This window comes from Ylistrum balloti, unplaced genomic scaffold (genome assembly GCF_031769215.1).
Source record: "Ylistrum balloti isolate Yb309-2 unplaced genomic scaffold, AGI_CSIRO_Ybal_v1 Utg369922, whole genome shotgun sequence".
Lineage (NCBI taxonomy): Eukaryota > Metazoa > Mollusca > Bivalvia > Pectinida > Pectinidae > Ylistrum > Ylistrum balloti.
The window spans coordinates 277,166-298,160 of record NW_026782039.1 but is presented as its reverse complement, the minus strand read 5'-3'; the positions used below and the strand labels follow the sequence as shown (position 1 = coordinate 298,160).

The 20,995-nt window shown below is 35.6% G+C and overlaps 2 protein-coding genes across 2 annotated transcripts; one reads left to right on the top strand and one right to left on the bottom strand.

The window, feature by feature from the left end:
* Nucleotides 1–238: 238 nt before the first annotated feature.
* Nucleotides 239–2,702, bottom strand: LOC132546938 (large ribosomal subunit protein bL35m-like). Its single transcript, XM_060210665.1, has 3 exons — nucleotides 2,661–2,702; nucleotides 2,333–2,513; nucleotides 239–751 (listed from the first exon to the last, which is right to left on the bottom strand). The coding sequence occupies exons 1-3, from the start codon at nucleotides 2,689–2,691 to the stop codon at nucleotides 385–387; spliced, it is 579 nt and encodes a 192-aa protein (XP_060066648.1). The 5' UTR covers nucleotides 2,692–2,702; the 3' UTR covers nucleotides 239–384.
* A 272-nt stretch (nucleotides 2,703–2,974) lies between these two features.
* LOC132546951 (MICOS complex subunit Mic60-like) lies at nucleotides 2,975–17,459 on the top strand. The gene is made up of 15 exons (XM_060210681.1): nucleotides 2,975–3,079; nucleotides 6,127–6,257; nucleotides 7,318–7,440; nucleotides 7,790–7,847; nucleotides 8,253–8,340; nucleotides 9,185–9,406; nucleotides 11,343–11,482; nucleotides 12,155–12,252; nucleotides 12,508–12,643; nucleotides 13,652–13,778; nucleotides 14,317–14,540; nucleotides 15,455–15,569; nucleotides 15,620–15,651; nucleotides 15,698–15,761; nucleotides 16,513–17,459. The coding sequence occupies exons 1-15, from the start codon at nucleotides 3,041–3,043 to the stop codon at nucleotides 17,130–17,132; spliced, it is 2,217 nt and encodes a 738-aa protein (XP_060066664.1). The 5' UTR covers nucleotides 2,975–3,040; the 3' UTR covers nucleotides 17,133–17,459.
* The last annotated feature ends 3,536 nt before the right edge of the window (nucleotides 17,460–20,995 follow it).

The following is a 20,995-nucleotide window of genomic DNA, read 5'->3' as shown; positions in this document are numbered from 1 at the left end:
GTATCTTTAACAAACCTTAAACCAGTTCAAATATGATGGACAAAGCTAAAGGTCAATTCACTGACTTGTGAAAAAAAAACAAAATTATGTTCATCTTGTACTTTGTTATCAATCGATCTTCCACTTATATTTCTGTATACATTCCCATTATCATGCAGTGACATATTCATTTCTTTTTGCTGTCAATTTTTCATGCATTTTAGTCTTGAAGAATCAATTATCTACACAGTAAACGAATAAAAAAAATTATGCATGCAACATTTATTAGGATGTTTAATGATGGTGATAACACAACCAACATTTTTCATCTGCAAAATTTACGATCAAATCTTCATTTTCAAAAGTCAGCTTGAGAGTACACTGTATGATGTCTCTGTGTGTGCACTACGGCAGGAAGGGAGGTAAATCATTCTTGTCAGCATTAAAAAAGTTTGTACGTTTGTGATAAGGAGCATAGGGATCATCTGGGTAGTGTCGATGCTTTCGCCAGTAACCAGTGACCATCTTGTCCAGTAGCTTACTTTGTTGGCCATTACAGATGACATGCTGCTGTAGACGATATCGTCGCTGTGGAGTCTTTGACCACATTCTCTTGTTTTTACCAGCTTTTGTTCGAATCCAGCCACCCCATTCCATCCGCTTGAAACGTGTTACAACAGAAGTGACGGTCTTTGACTTCCCCTTCCTTAGACTAACTGATGTTTTGGTACGTACTGATTGTAAGAAGGGGGAACACACCTGTGCCAAAGACCTAGGAGGAAAAAAAATTTACATTTTATATCATAACAAGTAAAGCTACTGTGGATGTATACAATATAAGCTACCCTAGTTAAGGCAATGCTTATACAATTTTACATGAAATTTAGTGTTTAAGTACAGTTGGTGAAGCATAACTATTATGTTATTTCTAGGTAACATATACATGTTATAGGTAGGTGTTACTTGTCAATGTTGGAAGATGTGTTTCTATATATGTACCGGTATACAGTTCTGTCCTATGGGGTTGCCAGAAAAACTGGGTTTTCAGTTGACCCTTGAAATTTGGCAATTTCAGAAGTCTAATAACAAATCTGAAGAGTTAAAAATCATGTGAAATAGACATTACAAATTCAGAAATAAAATCATATTTTTGAGAGTCATAAACATACTCTAACAAACCTACTGAATGACTTGTTAATTTGAGTTAATTTGAGCCTGAGTCTCATACAGTATCTGGTAGCTAACATGCTGAACATTATGTGAGAGGCCTATCACACGCTTTCCAGAGTTACATAGAGCAATAAGTGTATGTTGCACAAAAAATGTTGCCTTAAACCACTGTTATTATCAATAAAATATCAGAAATCAATTAATTTCGGAAACATTTCTGAAACAGTTCCTGTCAATTCATCTTTTTTCTGTTTAGAAGGCAATAACTCTGTAATTAAGGGGTTGCAGGCCCTAGAGATGGAACAATGCACATACTCTTAGTATGACCAATGTATACAAAAGTTTTATGATCCATGCTTAACTGTAGATGAAATTATGCTCTGGACAGAAATGATTGATGAACCATGTGGCAACTTTATGGTTCTCTGAAATTTTCTGGGAGCATACTAAGAGTAAAACACTATACAAATAACGAGAAAGACAATGTTTCATTCAGCTCTATGATGAGAGGTCCCAGGAATCAATCCATCTGAGAAAAATTCTTCTGGAAGTGAAAGGCATGGAGCATCCGGAAAAGAATGATTTGAAGCAGAGGCGCTCTGCACTTCACCTGTAGCTAATGTTATAAAAAATACTGTGACAGCATTTTCACTTTCCTGAATTTGTTTGACATGGACGTATATGACATAATCATGGTTTGACTAACTATTTTTTAATAATTACTCAATACTTATCATAAAGATGATTTGACACAAATGAAATTGTCATGAATTGAAATTCCTTTATACCTCCAAGTACCTAGCGTATAACATCAACCAACATCATGACATCACAACATACCTGGTATGACATCAACCAACATCATGACATCACAACATACCTGGTATACACAAGCAAACAAAACTTCAACATCACAATAATTATGCAATGCATAACTCTTTGTAACATGTCAAATTGTCTTCCATTTCTTGTAACACTAACTAGTTAACCGAAATTCGTTGTTGTTTTATTTTCTGGATACTTTCGATGGAAAATGTTTTTTGTTACAGGTAAGCTTCCTTCTTTACAGGCACTGCTTTACAAATATTAAATGAGTTACTTTCATTTTCTTGTATTGCAACTAATTCTTGATTATAAATGAATTTATTATGTACTAATTACTATGTAGACAGTGAAACATTACCCGTTATAAGACGTCGGTTGTTGTGTTTGTTTTATGGCGTGTTGATTTAATGTGGCTCTAACAGTGGTTAGGACACTGAACTGTTTCCGGTTCACACAGTATGTAACTGCCCTGTTGATTGGTGCCATCTGCCGTGGCTTCACTGCTAGATGACCAAATATTGTCGCGAGATGGCTCACTCCTGTTTCATAATAAATGGTCAAATTTACGAAAATTGTATGGATTTTAAAGTAAAATCAGAGTTAGGTAATGAGTTATTTTTAAATGTTCACTCTCCTTTATTAAAGCGGTAAATTTACAAATAGTGTTACTGTGAAAAATGTCTTACCGTTCAAACACTGTTTCAAGGGCGCAGCCATCTTGGATGATTGCAGGATATTGTAAAGCCGAAATCGTATCTTTACATACTATGATATTTCCGGAAATACTTTTGTTTACAACTCCAAGATTGAATCTATTTTCAATAAATCTGTCAATTAAAACAATACAGAGATATTATCAAGATAATTTTGAAATGCAGGCAATAAGGTCTTTAATTTAGCTTAAACATTTGATATTTACACCTTGTCCGGAAATATTGACTTGATTCGGTTTTATAATATGATAGTAGAATAACAAGGGAATATCCGCTCAAAAAGAAAGAGACCTGGGTCGGCAGGTGACCGATGAGTTAGCCGGCGAAGTGTGAAAGCTTGCTGAATCTTTGAGATGTGGAGAGCAACAACACACGTGCATTCTGGCATACGAGTAGGTTTCTTGTTTTCAAATCGATTATCAATGAAAACTAACTTGTATCGGTAGTATTGGATTTGTTGGACGTGTCCTTGAACACTGGAACAAGACACATGGATCGGCATTTGCTTAGTTATTTATGTTTAATGTCTGAACCGGCTGAAAGAAGGCATAAACGAACCAATTAGTTAGTACCTAAGTACTGTAGAAACTGCATGTACAGGTCACTTTACTGGTCTCAGTGGACTTTTTCCCTTTAGTTGAACGATAGAGCGTCTGGCTAGAGACCTTAGGGGTCGCTAGTTCGTGTCACAGAGGCAGAGGGTTTTTCTGTTAGAGTTGCCACCCTTATATGAATATACCGCAAACATTGTTATAGTATGAAACAAATGTTTTGCTGCTTTTAATGAAAATAATCTATTCGGTGATACAAGAATGTATTTTTAATTAATCTAAAGAATAATTTCCATTTGAACAGATTATACATGTATATGCCATTATGGATTTAATTACTTTAGCTATGCAAAGATCTGGCCTGTGAACTGGAGGAGCAATTACAATTCACTTTTCTTTCTTTCGTACGAATAAGATAGGATATACAGTTCTGCATTTTGGTTGGTTACCTGCTGCCTTAACTTTATACAAAATAACCCCCCCCATCTGTTTTCTCAGTAAATTTCAACAACTCAGGAGTCAGGTTACAAAGCTTACCAAGCTTACCTTTTAATAAATTTTAAATTCCCGGTATCCATGAACATTAACAAATGAATTTTGGCACAAGAAAATTACACTGTCACGACATGTACACAAGTAATATCAATTTAATCCACGGTTCATTTCAATATACTGCAGGCCTAACGGCCGGGACTGCCGTACGAACTACTGTCTTCACTTTCACTTCGCCCGTCTCGCTTTCACTCAGTTCTATTTGTGGAATAGAAGGCGCGTTCACATCACCCATTAAATTTTGCAAAACGTCATCTGCAGCTTGGACATCCTTTTCACTAAACTCCATACTGTCTTGACCCAAGACAACATTACAGCTTTAGATGGGGCTTTACGATTCCCTGCTTTTGTTTTCTCAATGGGGCCACTGAAACACCATTCGTCATACAACTCTCCAAGTTTTTTTTGAAGGGTTTATTCCACGACACATTGGCTGGCTGTAGCTTACATGTCCCGTCTGTCCTGTAGCCATCTCATCAGATTTTTGTCAATATCTTCATATCTGACATGCCTCCCACCTCCTTTACAGCATTTAGATGTTTTAGAAAGATTTTTAAATTTTTCTTTGTTTTGACACCAGTCCCGCACTCGTTTTCTGTCAATACGAAACACTTTTGCGGCGGCATGTTTACCCTTCTCCTCTGCGAAGGCGATTACTTTAAGCTTGAAAGCAGTGTTGTAATTTCGTTTTGTCCCAGACATTGTTATCAGGTATGTGGAATTTATTTAGAAACAGACTGGCTTATATACCGCTGTGTTTTTTTATTTTGTTATGCAAACTAGGCCTACAAGCGATGATGTTGGAATTACTGCAATTTTCAAATGCATTCTTTGCTGAGTAATTTGTTAGTTTGTTAAACAATGTTTTTAAGTAGCAGCCATGGCTTATCATGACCAACAAATTATGAAATTTTGTGTTCTATTAATCGCCCCATCTGAAAAATTTCACACCCCAGGGCGTTTATTGGAATAAATACGGTAAGTTGAAAACTGATACTTAAACTTCAGATAATCAAGTTATATCTTTATGTACCAAACTGACTCAGTGTTTCTACTGGTTTTGAAATTTCCTCTCCATTATGTTCTGCTTTCAGTTCTTAGACTATCTAAAGGTAAAGGCAACACATATGGGAAGGGAGATAACCATGTGAAGTCCCTGATCTTAATTCCTTAAGCCTGGTCTTAAAAGAGCTATTCCTTAAAACTATGCTCTTAAAATCTTCTCAAGTGATGCAACTAGGGCTGTTGTTATACAGTTGACAGACTGGAGATAGTGAATTTGAATGAGTAAAAAAGCAGTTTTTACCTATGGACATAAATCCCTAGTAATTTCAAGGCAGTGTTTCAACTTAAATTGACCAAAGAGGTGTGGAACCCTGCCCTAACTTTGAAAATTTCATTGCACCCTGCATTAATTCTGGAAGCCCTTTGTTTTTTTTTTTTACTATCCTGCCATTTTTTGGCTGAGAAAACAATAATGCCCAAGTCTAGAATTAACCCAGGATTTCTATGAATAATATGTTTATTCTTACTAGAGTTAGTCATTGTCTTAATGGTATCTTAAAGAATAAGTTGTGAGGTTGAAGTAGCAAGTTTCAATTATTTCTTTTATTGCTTTCGGTCTTTTGACTTATCAGTTACAACATGTGTACAATATGGACAATTCATACTCTCACAGCACACCTTGCACTATTTACAATGCTAATGTACATTCTTATAGTGGAGAATGAAAGACTAACTTATAACTGATTTGTAATTAGACTTTAAGCACTATATGTACAACAATGTACATGTACGGTAAACCTTTAGTCAATCCAAACAAAAGTGTATAAATATTGTTGAACCCATTCAAATTATATGACATTATAAGATATATATTACAAAAATGTGTTGATTGAAATGTTATTACTTCTGTCACACAAACATTGTTAATTGACTGTTGATAAATCACATGTTTCATTTGCTCTTTTATCGTCACATTGGAAATCACAACAAAGAACCCAATTTAGCCCTCCCCCAAAAAACACATCTGCTTGTGTATTGGCAAACATTTTCAAAAAATGACCTGAAAATTTGTTATGTTAATGAATAGATAATGAGGATCTGTCTCTATATATTACTTTACAAAGAAAAATATGTATAGACCATTAGGCAAAAGGAGTATAAAATGTATCTCTGGGTATTATTGGGTGATAGTTGTTCAGTGGTCAACAACATGTAGTGTGTTTCTAAAATTGTTTGTGACATGTTTTGTACTGAAGTGTACAATAGATCAAACAGCCTCTGCAAAAAAAAAAAACATGTAGCATGTCTTCATATTTGATTTTAATTGACAGTGTGTTGGATTAAGGCCTGGTGGACGCAGACTGGCCACCAAGCCATCAGCTCCAGGCAAAGGGACGCCCAGTGCTAGTCAAAAACCAAAGGCTAATGTCCCCCCACCACAACCACCAACATCAAAATCGAGGTAAACATTACCACATACTCATAGTCATTCAATACTGTAATATATATTGATTTGGTAGTGAACTACTTATGGAAGTCCTGTACCTATGACATGAGATGTATAGGACAAGACTATCTAATTAGGTGTATAAAATGAAAATGTTTCAAGTATATATGATGTATTTTCAAGTGATGCTATATCTATATATATGCTATATGCCAAGTGAAGTGATTACAAAGTCAGTGATAGCCTATAGCTATAATCAGTACAAAGACAGCTGATGTATGCATATTTTTCATCTTTCACGTCATGGTTCTACAAAACGTTAAAAGCTAGTAAATATTTTCACTGCTAGTGCTCTCTTACATTTATCTATAGACTGATGTTAATGATACTTGCTGCAAAAATTTCATTCCAAAGTGGCTCAAACAAGTTCACATTAGAGAATTTTGTGATTATTTTTAGGAAACTTATGCCCCTTTTATTAGCAAATATGGGCATTGTATAGAAAAGGCAAGAACTCTTTGTTTGTATGTTAAAGTAACCCCTTTCAGATTTGATATGGTCATACAAGAAGTGAAGGAATTTGACAAATATGAGGTGTTCTTCATGTGACCCCATATTTTCAGAGTTGTGCCCATTGTATTGCCAAATATGGGCAATGTTAAATTGTTAATTAAATTCCTGTCAAATTTGCCACAATGATACAAGCAACAGTGTTAATATATAATATGGGTTCTTCATAAAACCTAATATTTACTAATTTATACTATGGAACTATGGTTGAGTGTCAGGTCACAAGTTCCTGGACTTACATTTGAATACTGAAATAGCATCTTTAAAGATACCTGCGTAGCTTTAAAGTAATATTTCCTGTTACAGTGAAGTTACTGAGGTGGGTGTGACTGGCATATCTTTTTGATAATTGCTATGTATTATATTTTTCCTACATTACACATCGGCATCACACCAGGGCCATACAAAAGAGGATTTCATTCACACATTAGAATATAGATACAGCTGTTCAATCATCTAGATTGGCTTTATTCTTTGATACATTTGACGTAATTTTCTGTTTTAGCCGTGTCCCTGCTTTACTGGGCGGAATTGTCTTGTTGACTGGGGCTGGAGCTGGTGTCTACTGGTACGACCCATCCATTTTAGATTGGGCCAAGGAAAAGTTGAACTTGACCTCCAGTCCAAGGTAGGTAAACACCAGTATTGGACAGGGCATGTAATATTCTGACAAGAAAAGGATAGAATTTGGTAACTGATGGATTGGTCAATATGAAAGCACAGCTTGAAACAAGTCTTATCGATTTTCATTCCATCTCTCTGTCACTGTCTCTCATTTGTCGAAATTTGGTTTCTACTCATTTACACTATTAAAGATGGAGATATGGAACTGGGTATGTAGTTGTAGAATCAATAATGACATTAATCAGAGGGAATATGTAGGTCTATTTCTCATTTACTTTCAGTCAACTTATCAATAATAAGGGTCTCTAAACATAGAAAAATTCAAAACTATTTATTAGTTGTATTTCAAACAGTGAAACTGTCGCGGAGATATGGCCACCATCCATCACAAAAAAAAAGCCTGTGGAACCAGTAAGTATTCAGCTCTTGTTGGTATACATATGGAAGATCTAGCTTTAATACACATTTTATTGCGATGGTGTTAAATATTTTAGATTGATGCTTAAAATACGAATAATCATGATGAATTGAACACTTCCCAGAAGAAAATGTGAATCACATTAACGTTAAAGAAAATTGTGGGCATTTACTTACAGGCTTATGAGGTTCCATGAAAACAAAGAATTTACACATATTACTCTGATGTGCAGACATTGTGATGACACACAGTCCCAATATGGCCTTTTCTAAGTCAAAGGGAGCTAACTACTAATTGCAACTGTTGATCTGATGCAATGTAGATAATTGATCAGTGTTGTTGCTGTGATCTGTTGGTCTGAATTTGTTTAATTGTGATGGTTATCTATTTGAATTAAGGTCCAGAAGGATGAAATGACAACAAAAGTCCAGGGGGATGAAGTAACTAGAAAGACTCCAAAGAATGAAATAAAAACACCAGCACCAGGTAATATATTTTCTCAAGTACTAGTCACTTCACTTGAATAATTGGTCACATGCTTTAGTGAAAAAATTAAAAAATCATAGACAGTAATAGATATTTGATCTAGTGTCAAGTTTGTATGCTTTCTGAAGAAGGTAATTAATTTCTATTATGCTTTCTGGTTAATGTGTCTATTTTAACACTGTCCATAAAGGACAGATATTAATTACTGTCTTTTTGTCTAGTTAATGTGTCTATTTTAACACTTTCCATAAAGGACAGACTTTAATTACTGTCTTTTTGTCTAGTTAATGTGTCTATTTTAACACTTTCCATAAAGGACAGACATTAATTACTGTCTTTTTGTCTAGTTAATGTGTCTATTTTAACACTTTCCATAAAGGACAGACATTAATTACTGTCTTTTTGTCTAGTTAATGTGTCTATTTTAACACTGTCCATAAAGGACAGACATTAATTACTGTCTTTTTGTCATGTTAATGTGTCTTTTCTTACACTTTAATAAGTTTAACTGTGTCATAATAATGATATAAACTTACATAAATCATCCCTAACCAAGTTTTGATGTTGTATGAAATGTGTTCATTACAGACTAGTCAGATCTGACCAATTTTGCATAGATCTGGATTAAAGTGAGAAATGCAATTTCAGTTAGAATTGTGTTTTTTTATCATTTTTTTTCTGCAACCATTTATTATAAATCAACTGGTGAATCTTGATATGTTGCCTTACAAAAAAGGAAAAAAGATCTGTAAATGTGGATGTCTTTTTCTTGATTATGTCATCTGCAGTGTTTAAGGAAACCCATGTAGACGAGCAATTATTTGGTTATTTTCAAAATAAACAGAAATCACAGTCACAGAAAAGAAAAGCTCGGCTGATATTGAACTAGCTGCAAAAAAGAAACAGGAAAAAGAAGAGAAAGAGAGAAAGAAGTTGGAAGAACAGTTGTTGAAGTTAGAACAAGAACAGTTGCGAGAAGCCAAGCAACAAACCGAAGAAAGAGAAAGAGAAAGAACGAGACTTGAAGAAGAAAAGAAACTAGCGGAAAAGGCAGCAGGCATCACAGGTATTTTCTATTCTTTTTACAAAGTTATTGTTCATTTAGCAGCTAAGGATGACTTATCACCAATCTCATCCTCTGTGGTGATGTCATGTTTGCTCTTTTAAAAAAGCATATTTTAGTAAGTGAACTTGTTGATGAAGCATTATAAAAGGTCCACATGAATTCAGAAAAATGGGTGTGCAGCTTGTCAGTACATGGTAACTATGTCAACTCTCCCTATTTTATTGAACTCTCCTTGATTTTCACACAAAATTGACACAAAATTCCAAAACATTGTGTCTTTATTGTGTAAGATAAGCAAATTGTATAGAATAAACAAAATTTCACAACTGTTTGGTCAGAAAGTGTATTACATGTAGACTTTGCCACAAAATGATTAATTATCGACGTCTTGTGTCTCTGGCGTTTTTAAATCCGACAGTTGACAGGAAATTGTCATTAAGAGATGTTGAAAGCTTTGCCACAGGATATTGTCCCCATTTAGTCTAACTACTATCTTTCTAATGTCTTATTGAGTCATTGGCTGAAACTTCCTAACAATCACACTTAAGTATAAGACAGAAATTGACTTCCTAACAATCACATTTAAGTATAAGACAGAAATTAACTTCCTAACAATCACACTTAAGTATAAGACAGAAATTGACTTCCTAACAATCACACTTAAGTATAAGACAGAAATTAATTTTAAACTTCCTAACAATCACATTTAAGTATAAGACAGAAATTAACTTCCTAACAATCACACTTAAGTATTAGACAGAAATTGACTTCCTAACAATCACACTTAAGTATAAGACAGAAATTAACTTCCTAATAATCACACTGAATTATAAGACAGAAATTAACCCTCTAACAATCACACTGAAGTATAAGACAGAAATTAACCCTCTAACAATCACACTTAAGTATAAGACAGAAATTAACTTCCTAACAATCACACTTAAGTATAAGACAGAAATTAACTTCCTAACAATCACACTTAAGTATAAGACAGAAATTAACTTCCTAACAATCACACTGAAGTATAAGACAGAAATTAACCCTCTAACAATCACACTTAATAAAATGAATTTTTTTTTGTGTGGTGATGAGTGGAGATGAAGAAGTCCAAACACTGTTCGGGTGTTGTAGGTTTATTGAGATGTAGGCTATTTAGAGATGGAACACTCACATGCCTTCAGGAACCGATTCATTCTTGCTTGAAATGTGGTCATATTTATACTAAAATTGTTAATAAACTGATAAAGTAATATTACACATTAGCTAACAGGTTAACAAGGATTGAATAATATATGAGTTAGTGACATGGTCTTCCACATAAATTACAATAGATTTTGCTGTTTACAACCAGATAAAGTTACACTGACCTTCAGAAAGGCCTCGGGTAATGACTTATATAACCAGGGAACAAATTAATACATGAGCATGTGTAGTAGATCAGTAACGACAGAATACCTCTGGCCACTAGTCAATACATAATTGTTCACAGTAGATGTCAGTGATAAATTAATTCCGGCAGATACATTATGTTGAAACATGTGACATATGTCTAACTGAACACAAATTTGAATAATTTAATTGACTTATATCTTATCAATTTCAAATTAGTTACAATTTGACATCATCTATGAATAATATATAGTTCATTACATCCCTTTGTTATAATAAAAAATTAGATATAACCATGAAACTTATTTGTGATTGGTAAAGATGTAGAATGTGATAAAAATCAAAAATCAAATGGATAGTAAGACTATCGCTGGTAAATTTCAATAATCAAGTGAAAAGTAAAAAACAAATAGAAACTGTTAATGTTATTTGCTTTGGATTTTCTAATCTTTTTCAAGGACTGGTACTCTATAACAAAACCATGTTTAAAGGCAAAAATCAAAACACCTACATAATTCTTAGTGTGAATTTTTATCAAAATTAGCAGCTTTGATAAAGAAGCTAGATGGTCCTGTGGAAGAGGCCAACAGATATGTGATGGAGGCTTTAGACACACAGAGTCAGGTGCTGGAGAAGATCAAGGCACATACACAAAGTCTAAAAAAGGCACTGGATGATAAATCACCTGTAAGTAGATTTCTTTGTCATGTAACAGCATGTTGTTTCACTCTTTTCATCGATAGAATAATATTGCACAAAATAATGATGATGTATATGTTGAAAATGATCACCTATTCTAAATGTATATATTTCAGTGCAGATCTTATTTAAGTGCTGTTGTTGCTAAAGATGTTATGCTTACATAGGATTGTGCTAATAGCAGTTTTTGAGAATGTAGGATTTTCCTCATTGTTAAAAATTACTCTAAAATTTAAATGCAACAAAATAAGTACATTTATAATTTCTGGTCAACCGAGAAAAGTTTAAACATTGGAAAAAGTCTTTTGAGTTGACAAAATATGTTCTGATAACCATTTTATTCAGACTTTGATGAGTCTTTGATGTGCACTAAAATGTCTATATCAGATAATTTCTTTAAAAAACTGACTGTCAGGTGTAACCATGGATACAGAATGTGTCTTTTATTACTAGAGTTTAACAGAATGTTCTATAGAACCACAATATAACATCTAGAACTGAGCTGTAGAATGAAGAAATGTGCTTGGTTAAGTTATCATGATCAATTAATCTTTTGAAATGAGAAAAATGCTATGAAGAGAACAATTATATTTTATCAGTCATCTATTACTTACTGAAAATTGATGATGGAAGTTACTTATAATGTTTGTGTGTCTTCAGATAGAGGACAAGGATGGCCATTGGCAAAGTGTGGTGGAGGCCTCCCAAGCTTGGAAACAGATGGCCAGTGTATCTGAGGGGGTTGTCAACAAAGCCAGGTAAACTTCTCAACTACATTGTAAAACTGTGTACAGCTTAATTCATCTATGAAGTAAATGTTTTATGTTTATGAGATGCTCTACCTCAAGTGGACATTTAATTCATTAGTATGTATGATGTTGGTAAGATAGTCCTCCCCAGCTGCCTGGAAAAGGATCTTTTAAGTGGGAACTGGAACTCTTTAGAAATGAGTCATTTCTCATGATGATATAATACATTTGACCGTTAATAACACATTCAACCTGTTATTGAAGGGAAGAGCTGGACAAACTGAATTCTGTCATCCAGGAAGTGAAAGAGAGTGGTGAGGCGAAGGCCAGCAAAGCAGTAGGAAAAGCTGAGGATCATCTCAACACCCTCACTAGTAAGATGGAGCAGATGATTGAAACGGTAGGACTTCTTAGTTCCCATAACAGCATGCCATGTTTTAATTCGTTCAGATAGTGGCACAGTTTGGAATATACACATGTAATTTACATTGTTCTTAAATTATCACATTTATGAAATTTACAAAATTTATATAATAATGGGACTAGTGCACCTCCCCATCTAGATTTTAATATTTCTTTTGATCACTTTGGATTTTCCAAGGTCGCCTCCAAGGCTTCAAAATTAAGGCCCATCACTGATGAGTCCTAGAAGAACAAGCCACCTGTTAGGCGCAGTTTACTTCATTGTTTGGCTTGACTCTAAATTTATACAAGATTTACAACCACAACAACTTCAGAGTATGTTTCTTCAATTTATTATGATCTTCGACATGTTTCACCCTTATCCAGCTTCATCAGGATGAATCTACATCAATTGCTATATTACAAAGTATAAAAATTGTAGGCAAAACATTTCTATAAATAGTTACTATTTGTTACTATAAATAATTACTCTAGTGACATCCTGCCGTAAATGACTATGCCATATATGAGATAGCTACTGTGTTAATATACATACTTTTATGTTATTCCTATATTGCTGTATCTATGCTGTAATCTGCCTATCCTTATACTAATACACTAATCCATCATCAGTAATACAACTGATAAAAATATTGTTCAAAATGTGTTGGGTTGCTATACATTTTCCTTATTCTTACGGTTTGGGAATATGGTATGCTTTCCTTCTGGTGTATGGGGTGGTAACTTCAATGATGTAGGAATGATAATGGGTTAGTTGGTTTGTTGAACAACTCGCTCCCTAGGCTGCCATTCAGTAGTATGTAGATAGTGGTATCTAGGAAGTTTAAACTAGATCGTAGGGTGGTCTGTTACTTGGCATTTTTTACAATTACTTATTTGACGTTGACCTTTTTAACTTCTCCAGGATCAATTCTAGCATTAGATAAGGACATCCATGCTTAACAATTCCATTTCTAATATCATCAACATGCCATTCTGCTTTCAGATACAGAAATGTGAATCGGAGTATAAAACAACAGAACAATTTACGGAACTTATCGAGAAGGGGAAAATGCAGTTTCAGAGAGAGCTTCAAAGCCTGATGCCGGATAAAAAACTGGGAACAGGCAAAGGTATAATAATGTAGTGATATCTCAATATCATTATTGATTAATTACTTTTGAGGCAAAGTTTTCAGTGTCTGTTCAACATCTGTCTCTATCTGTGACGACAGGTAGTAGCATATTGGTTATGACATCCATAGCTGTTATGAATGATATAATTTTGTTGGGTTATAAGTTGACATTGTATTAAGATCATAATGTACTTGAAACTATCTACATGTTCTGTCATAACTTTTAACCTTACTGGGACGTTGTTGTAAAAATCTTACTTAGATTATTACCATACCTGTGTAAATTTGTTTCTGTCATATAATTCAAGGTGTATAGCTTCATTAGTTAATTAGTTTATCCTTATGTAAGTTTAATTGGGTTTTGAAATCAGTGTGGCAGTACTGTATTTATCATGCTATAATTTGAGGGAACCAGTACAGGACTTCTTACTCAAAGTCAAGGGATGGTCTTCTTATGTGAAACAAAGCAGCACTGTTTTATATTTATGTATTGCCAAAAGAACAACATGTGAATGATTGAAGTTGTCTTCTTATAGGTAACACCCTTAGTGAAGAGGACCTAAATGTTCTTATTGGACATGCCCATGGGAGGATAGAACAGCTACAACTACAGCTGGCAGAGCAGATCGCTATGGAGAAACAACGTTTTGAAGCAGCTCTAGAACAGCAGAAACGTGAAGATGACCAAGTAGCTAACCTGACAATTAGGAACGCTTTGGAGAAGATGCAAGAACAGTATGCTTTGGAGAAGGAAAATTGGGTCAGTAACAGCATTCTTTCTTAAACTGTCCACTCGTAATGTAGAAAACTAGGTCAGTAACAGCAGATTGCCGACACTGTACACTTATAATGTAGAAAAGTGAGTCCATAACACTGGGCTTTCTAATACTGTACACTCATATTGTTGAGAACTGGATCAGTTACAACAAGCTTTCTTACACTGTACACACTAAGTGTAAGCTGGCAGTCCTAGGCTGTAAAAATTTGGTCTGGCTGCCAGAGTTCAGCAGCCTTGTAGACTGATAACACCATGCTGTTAAATATTCTTCATGTATCTTGATACCATGTAATGCAAGTGTTGGCATTCAAATCAAATTAGTGGCAATTAAAATGCTATGGTAGCTGCCATCAGATGTGATAACCTGAATTACCTCATGTGATCAATGCAGCAACTCCGTAGGATTCAAGAATGGGATGTGTTAATCATTTAAAACATGAAATAACTGGTTAACAAGTGCCCATGATTGAGATATTGTTCGCAAGCTGCTATCAATGGCATGCAAAAGTATTGTCCAAAGGAAAGAAGTTACTCATAAGTATTTCCCCGTAATTTAGTTTTAAATGCAAAGAAAACTGACTGGTTTTGCCAGTATTTCAGCATGACTGTTCATAACAAGCATTGCACAGGAATAAAATTCAAAATCCAGTTAGTTGTCACTTTTAACAGTAGTAGAGAGCAGTGTTGTAGGATGTAAGTAATAATAAATCTGTCTCAAATTATATATAGTTTTGATCGAATACTGAAACAAAACCACTTTTAAAAAAAAAAAACCGAACACTCAGTGAGTCTAGTGTTGTTTAGTAAAGTTATGTACAGGATCTGGGGCTAGTCTGTTTTATTGGCTTTGATACAAGGTTGTTTGGATGTAATTTGTGATCTATTTTGTTTGACAGGCATCTGAGGCACGTGAAGAGTACGAAAAAGAACTTCGACACATGCTGGCGATGCAGGCAGCAGCGCATGTTGATAATTTAGAAAAGAAGTTGATTGACCAAGAGATTGAACTGTGTGTGAGGGCATGCAAGCAATAAGTTTGAAGGACAACTTCAGGTAAGGAGGTGAGCAGTTTGATGACAAGATTTTAGAAGAAGTGAATTTAGGTGGCAGGTAAGGAGGTGAGCAGTATGATGTGTGAGGGCTATAAAACACAGGTTGCTGGATTTGAGGGCAGATTGAATGGCATTGAGGCAGCTGTGGCAGGTAAGGCTGTGAGCAAATTGATGGGTTAGGGCATGCAAGCAATTTGGAGTTTGAGAACAGAATGAATGGCATTGAGGCAGCTGTGGTAGTTAAAAATGGGAGCAGTTTGATGTGTGAGGGCATGCAAGCAATTGGAGGTGAACAGAATGAATGGAAGCGAGGGAGCTGTGGCAGGTAAGGAGGTGAGCAGTTTGATGTGTGAGGGCATGCAAGCAATTGGAGGTGAAGTGAATGAATGGCAGTGAGGCAGCTGTGGCAGGTAAGGAGGTGAGCAGTATGATGTGTGAGGGCATGCAAGCAATTGGAGGTGAACAGAATGAATGGCAGTGAGGCAGCTGTGGCAGGTAAGGAGGTGAGCAGTTTGATGTGTGAGGGCATGCAAGCAATTGGAGGTGAAGTGAATGAATGGCAGTGAGGCAGCTGTGGCAGGTTTTTGATGAGCGGCAATGCATGGCATATAACCATGGATATGATGGAAAGAGCCAACACTACTAATCTTTAAACCTTTGATGGTTATAAACTGTATACACAACCCATCTTCTCTAATATTTGAAATTGGTTGCAGTCACAAAGTGTTTTGAAAGTTCATTATAGGACCAATTAAAATGTAAACTAGATTGGGATGGTGGCAGATTATAAAATGTGCCTTAAACTGTCATTTTATATCATATATGCATTCTATTGCTGATTAAGTTAAGTTTACATTGTCTGTGTAAACCTTGCTGTAAGTCTGTGATGGTTATACTTACAGCCCAGGCTGAGAAGGGGAAAGTTGCACAACAGGCCAAGAAGTTGTGGCTTGCATGTCTAGCCCTCAATGGTCTCATACGTGTTGGTAACAAAGATGGGCAGTCATGGGAAGAAAAAGTCGTGCCCCTTGATCAAAAGGTCATGGCCATTGCGGAAGCATCAGGTCACCACCCATTTGTTGCCACAGTGATAAACACAATTCCTGAGGATGCATTGACTCGTGGTGTCTGGACAGAGGATAACCTCATAGCTAGGTTTAGAGATGTAAGGAAGAGGTGTCGGAGAGTTGCTCTCATCAAAGAGTCGAAAAGCTCATTGTTCACTTACTTCCTTTCCTACGTCCAATCGTTTTTTATCTTTTCGGATGTGAATCTAAAAACGGAGACGGCTATCGTTGATCCAAAAGACTTAAACACATTTAAAATAGTAGATCATGCACAATTCTGGCTGAAGCAAGGAAACATGGAAATGGCTGTGCGATTCATGAATCAGCTTGAAGGTCTGCCACGAGAGCTGGCATCTGATTGGATAAGGGAAGGCAAGCTTCTCGTGGAAACCAAACAAGCTGCAGAAAGTATCACCACGTTTGCCTCTGCCACGGGTCTTGGAGCCTTGTTTTAGTACATTTAGAATCAATCAATTAAAAGAATTCAGAAGTGACAAAGTATGTTGCCTGTTGGTTTTGCTTTCCTGGAAGGGTTCATAATTTTCTGTACAGACATGGTATCATGTGCAAAGTGCTTTTCATGACAGGCGCAGGTTTGTAAGTAGTTTGATGTACAGATTCCTTGTGTTATGAAAAAAAGTTTGTCCTTGAACTTTGTATACCACATTTTGTTGTATTCCTTCCCTCAGAGGTTATTTCTGACTATTAAAGGGACCTCTGTTTGACAACTTATAGAAGCATTATTCTGTAAACAAAGAGAATAAAAACAGTATTTAATGGCATTTTTTAAAGATTTTGTTTTTGTTAATGGTTATTATTATCATTAGTATACCAAGAATATTATTGCCCTTTGTTAAAAATCGTGTCCAGAGCATAGCATAGCTGGCATCTAAACTAGGATAATAAAACTTATATACTAAGATGGTGTGCTGTGTACTGTGGATTGTTTTTACTGTAGCAATGTGTAGTTTACCAAAGTCAGAGCCTACAACACCGTAATTACAGAATTATTATGAAAATCACAACTTATTTACATAAGTACATTAAAACAAAAACAAAACAAAACAAAACAAAAAAAAAACAAAAACAAAACAAAACAAAACAAAAAAAAATTTAAGATTAAAATGTTTGAAGTCTTTGTAATCTCCATCATATTATACAAAAAGATTTATGAATGCACGTACGAGTAACAATCCGTGCATAACAATGATATATGCATTACGTATTGGTCTGAGTGAAATAGAATCCAATTGTCATAGTCTCAATAAGTACATGTATGTAATATGTCTAAACATTATTCTTTCCTCTCCCAAACTCTCCATTTTTGAATATTTTTACAGATCATTTAATATGACTAAATACCAAATTTATTGATAGGATTTATTTTGCCTTAGGAATTGTAACGAAAGACTACACCTAGCTATTTCAAGTGCCTCGTGTGCACTTCTCCAGTGATGTTATTCACCTTCATGGTACCCTTTTCTGTTGATTTGAGATTTGCTTGTTGCCTGCATCACCATTTCGACGCTATATGTCATACTTTCATAGACTTAAAACACATATATTCAGACAGGCGACTTTTTGAGTATTTGGAGGTTATGGTATATATGACGCATTCTGATCTTAATATGGAGTTGGACTTATTTTCTTGATTATTCTAAGCAGGTTACATCACATACATTCAAGTCTATATTTCTGTACATCTCATTCGTGATCATCAGTTCTCGAACTATCTAAATACACTTAAACATCGAATCCTTTATCAAAACATCGATAAAGCTGACTTGAATGGTTATCTGAAAATCAAAACCATTTTACTAATTCTGCCTATGATATACTAGAATAGGCTTTCCTCCTTTTTGGGTGCCCTTCTGTACACGTGTAGCATTCCGTTGTCGAAGCCTACATACAGGTCTCCATTGGGGTGTACTCCAAGCGATATGGGTATTCCCTGTCCCTGAACTAGATCCTTCAGTGGACAACACGATGAATCCAGCAGCTGAACACGCCTTGCAAAGTATTCACAGATAAGTATATTATCATTGAAATCAAATTTTACATCACAAATGCGAAAACGATCCGGTACGTGTTTAATCTGTTGACAGGCAAGGATTACCTCGCCGTCCATATACCTTCTATTGAGTACCAACCGATCGTCCAACAGTACGAGATGACTGCAAGATTTTGAAGTGTGATTAATTACAGCTACAGCACTCCCTTTCCTGTTTACACTAACTTGCTCTGGGACACAGAACAAGTCATCGCCATTTTCTTCCTTCTCCGCCAGACTTATCTCTCTCCCAATTGTACTGCATTTCATAACCAAAGACCTCCCTATGGTAATGGTGTTGTATGATTTATTGGTAAGGGAAATAATCAGATTTCCACCTGGATGACATTTGGTCTTAGTGGTGCCGTGCTGAACGTCGTAGTCTCGTGATACTTTGGTGGCTTTATTTCTTTGATGCACTTTTCGTGGGGACTGCACACCAGCAGATGGTCATCATGTAACATGGTGAAGCCCGATACATTGTTCTCAAAAGGTACAGCGCTTTTCAAAAAGCCATTACAATCAAAAAGTTTCAACTGTTTCCGATTGTTAGATGTTTTCATCCAACACTTGTAGTCAACTTCTGGATGAACAAAAATCGGCCCCGAATCAACTTTAAAAGAACGAAAAAGTGCTAACGTGGTTTCAAAGAGGTCAGCGGCCTTCTCTTCCTTTGGGATAAGAGCCTTATTACCTTGATCAGTGCTTTTAGCGACGTTTTCACGTTCATGAGGTGTATTTTCTTCTGCAAACGACATAGATGTTCGTTCACTTCCGTCGTCGATTTCTTCATGGACACTACGTCTCTTTAAATCGGATATCTCTGCAAACAACATTTCAGTACGAATACTGTCATCCATATAACTTCCATAGTTTTCTTCAGCCTCGGCCGCTTGCTCTGTTAGTGAATCTCGTTCTGTCTTTGAAATATTATTTCTGTACGAATATAATACCAGGTCATTTGAGATTGGAGTTTTACAAGCAGTATTTATCTCCCCTGGATATTCTAATTCTGTCACGTTAGTTACAGATATCCTTTTAATAAGTTCTAATGTCTTCAACGGATCCCTTTTTTTCTTCAATTTTGTCAATTGGTCACAAAATTCTCTATCCAGTTTAATGTTTTCTCGAAGTTGACTTTCGCGTGTTTTCAGTTCTTCAAGTCGTTTATTCATCTGATCCTCGTAATGTTTTTTCTTACGGTCATGTTCTTCCAAAATTTCCTTGCGTTTCTCGTCCAGCTGTCTGTTGAGCTGTTGTTGAAACCGCACTGCCGCTTCCTTCTCATATTTTTGTGTCGCAATACAGGTCTGAAGATCTTCTTGCAGCTGACGCATATTCGATGTAACCCTATTTTCCTCTTTCTTTAACCTATCAATATGCTGATCTGCCGTGGTGTGTAAAGTGTTCAAATGGTGACCACGATGATCTTGCTCTATACAAGTCTCACAGACATATAAATCGTCACACGATGCACACACCATCAATACGCGTTTACATTTGTGGTTGGCACACGTCATATTTATCCATGTTCGTCACTTCTGATCATAACAATATGGATCTTTTGCAAAATAAGAATTCCATGACAACTTTCCTACATATTTAACATTGCTATCACACAGCTCCTAGTTTACAGCTGTGCACCATATAGCTGACGAAAACGTCTACATGTCTCCGATTTCACTCGCCTTTGTTACAATATCCATATAAACCCTATGTTCCGGATTCTGGTTACATGCCTTCGTTGTTTAAGACAGTCTAGTCAGCTGACAATAATGACGATCACAGGGAATGGAACACGAAATGCAATACATTGAACATTAGATATAGCCAAATAGATAAAAAAATCCTAGTTATCATACATGTAACTTGACCTATTTTTCCACCAACACAATTCTCGTCTGTTAATAGATACGCAGTATTAAGAAAATAACTAAACCTTGTGTCATCAGGAATGCGTAATCGGACTCTCCGAGTAAGGTGTATAGATATTTAGTACGAGGTGGCAAATATGGAACGCTTCATAATGTAGGAAGTGATTTGTAGAGCGCAATGGATCTAGATGGAGCTCCAATATCCTCGGCATTTATTTATTGACAGCCCAATATGATGATATTAATTTCTCGATATCATTGTAGTTTTTCAAGGTACTGATATTGAACGTGTTACTGTTGGATTATGATATAAAAATCTCGATCATTTTTGCAGCTTTCCAAAATACTGCTACTGAAAGCGTTACTGTTGGAAGTTAAGACCTGTTTGTCCCAA

What these genes read in the sequence shown, in the direction of transcription:
- LOC132546951 (XM_060210681.1), top strand. Translation starts at nt 3,041, where the DNA reads ATGTGGAGAGCAACAACACACGTGCATTCTGGCATACGA. An exon ending in AAAAAAAGCCTGTGGAACCA is followed by an intron (nt 7,848 to 8,252) that starts GTAAGTATTCAG and finishes ATTTGAATTAAG; the next exon opens with GTCCAGAAGGATGAAATGAC. An exon ending in TGACCAAGAGATTGAACTGT is followed by an intron (nt 15,570 to 15,619) that starts GTGTGAGGGCAT and finishes TCAGGTAAGGAG; the next exon opens with GTGAGCAGTTTGATGACAAG.
- LOC132546938 (XM_060210665.1), bottom strand. Translation starts at nt 2,691, where the DNA reads ATGGCTGCGCCCTTGAAACAGTGTTTGAACG. An exon ending in CTTGAAACAGTGTTTGAACG is followed by an intron (nt 2,514 to 2,660) that starts GTAAGACATTTT and finishes ATTATGAAACAG; the next exon opens with GAGTGAGCCATCTCGCGACA. An exon ending in CAACCGACGTCTTATAACGG is followed by an intron (nt 752 to 2,332) that starts GTAATGTTTCAC and finishes TTTTCCTCCTAG; the next exon opens with GTCTTTGGCACAGGTGTGTT.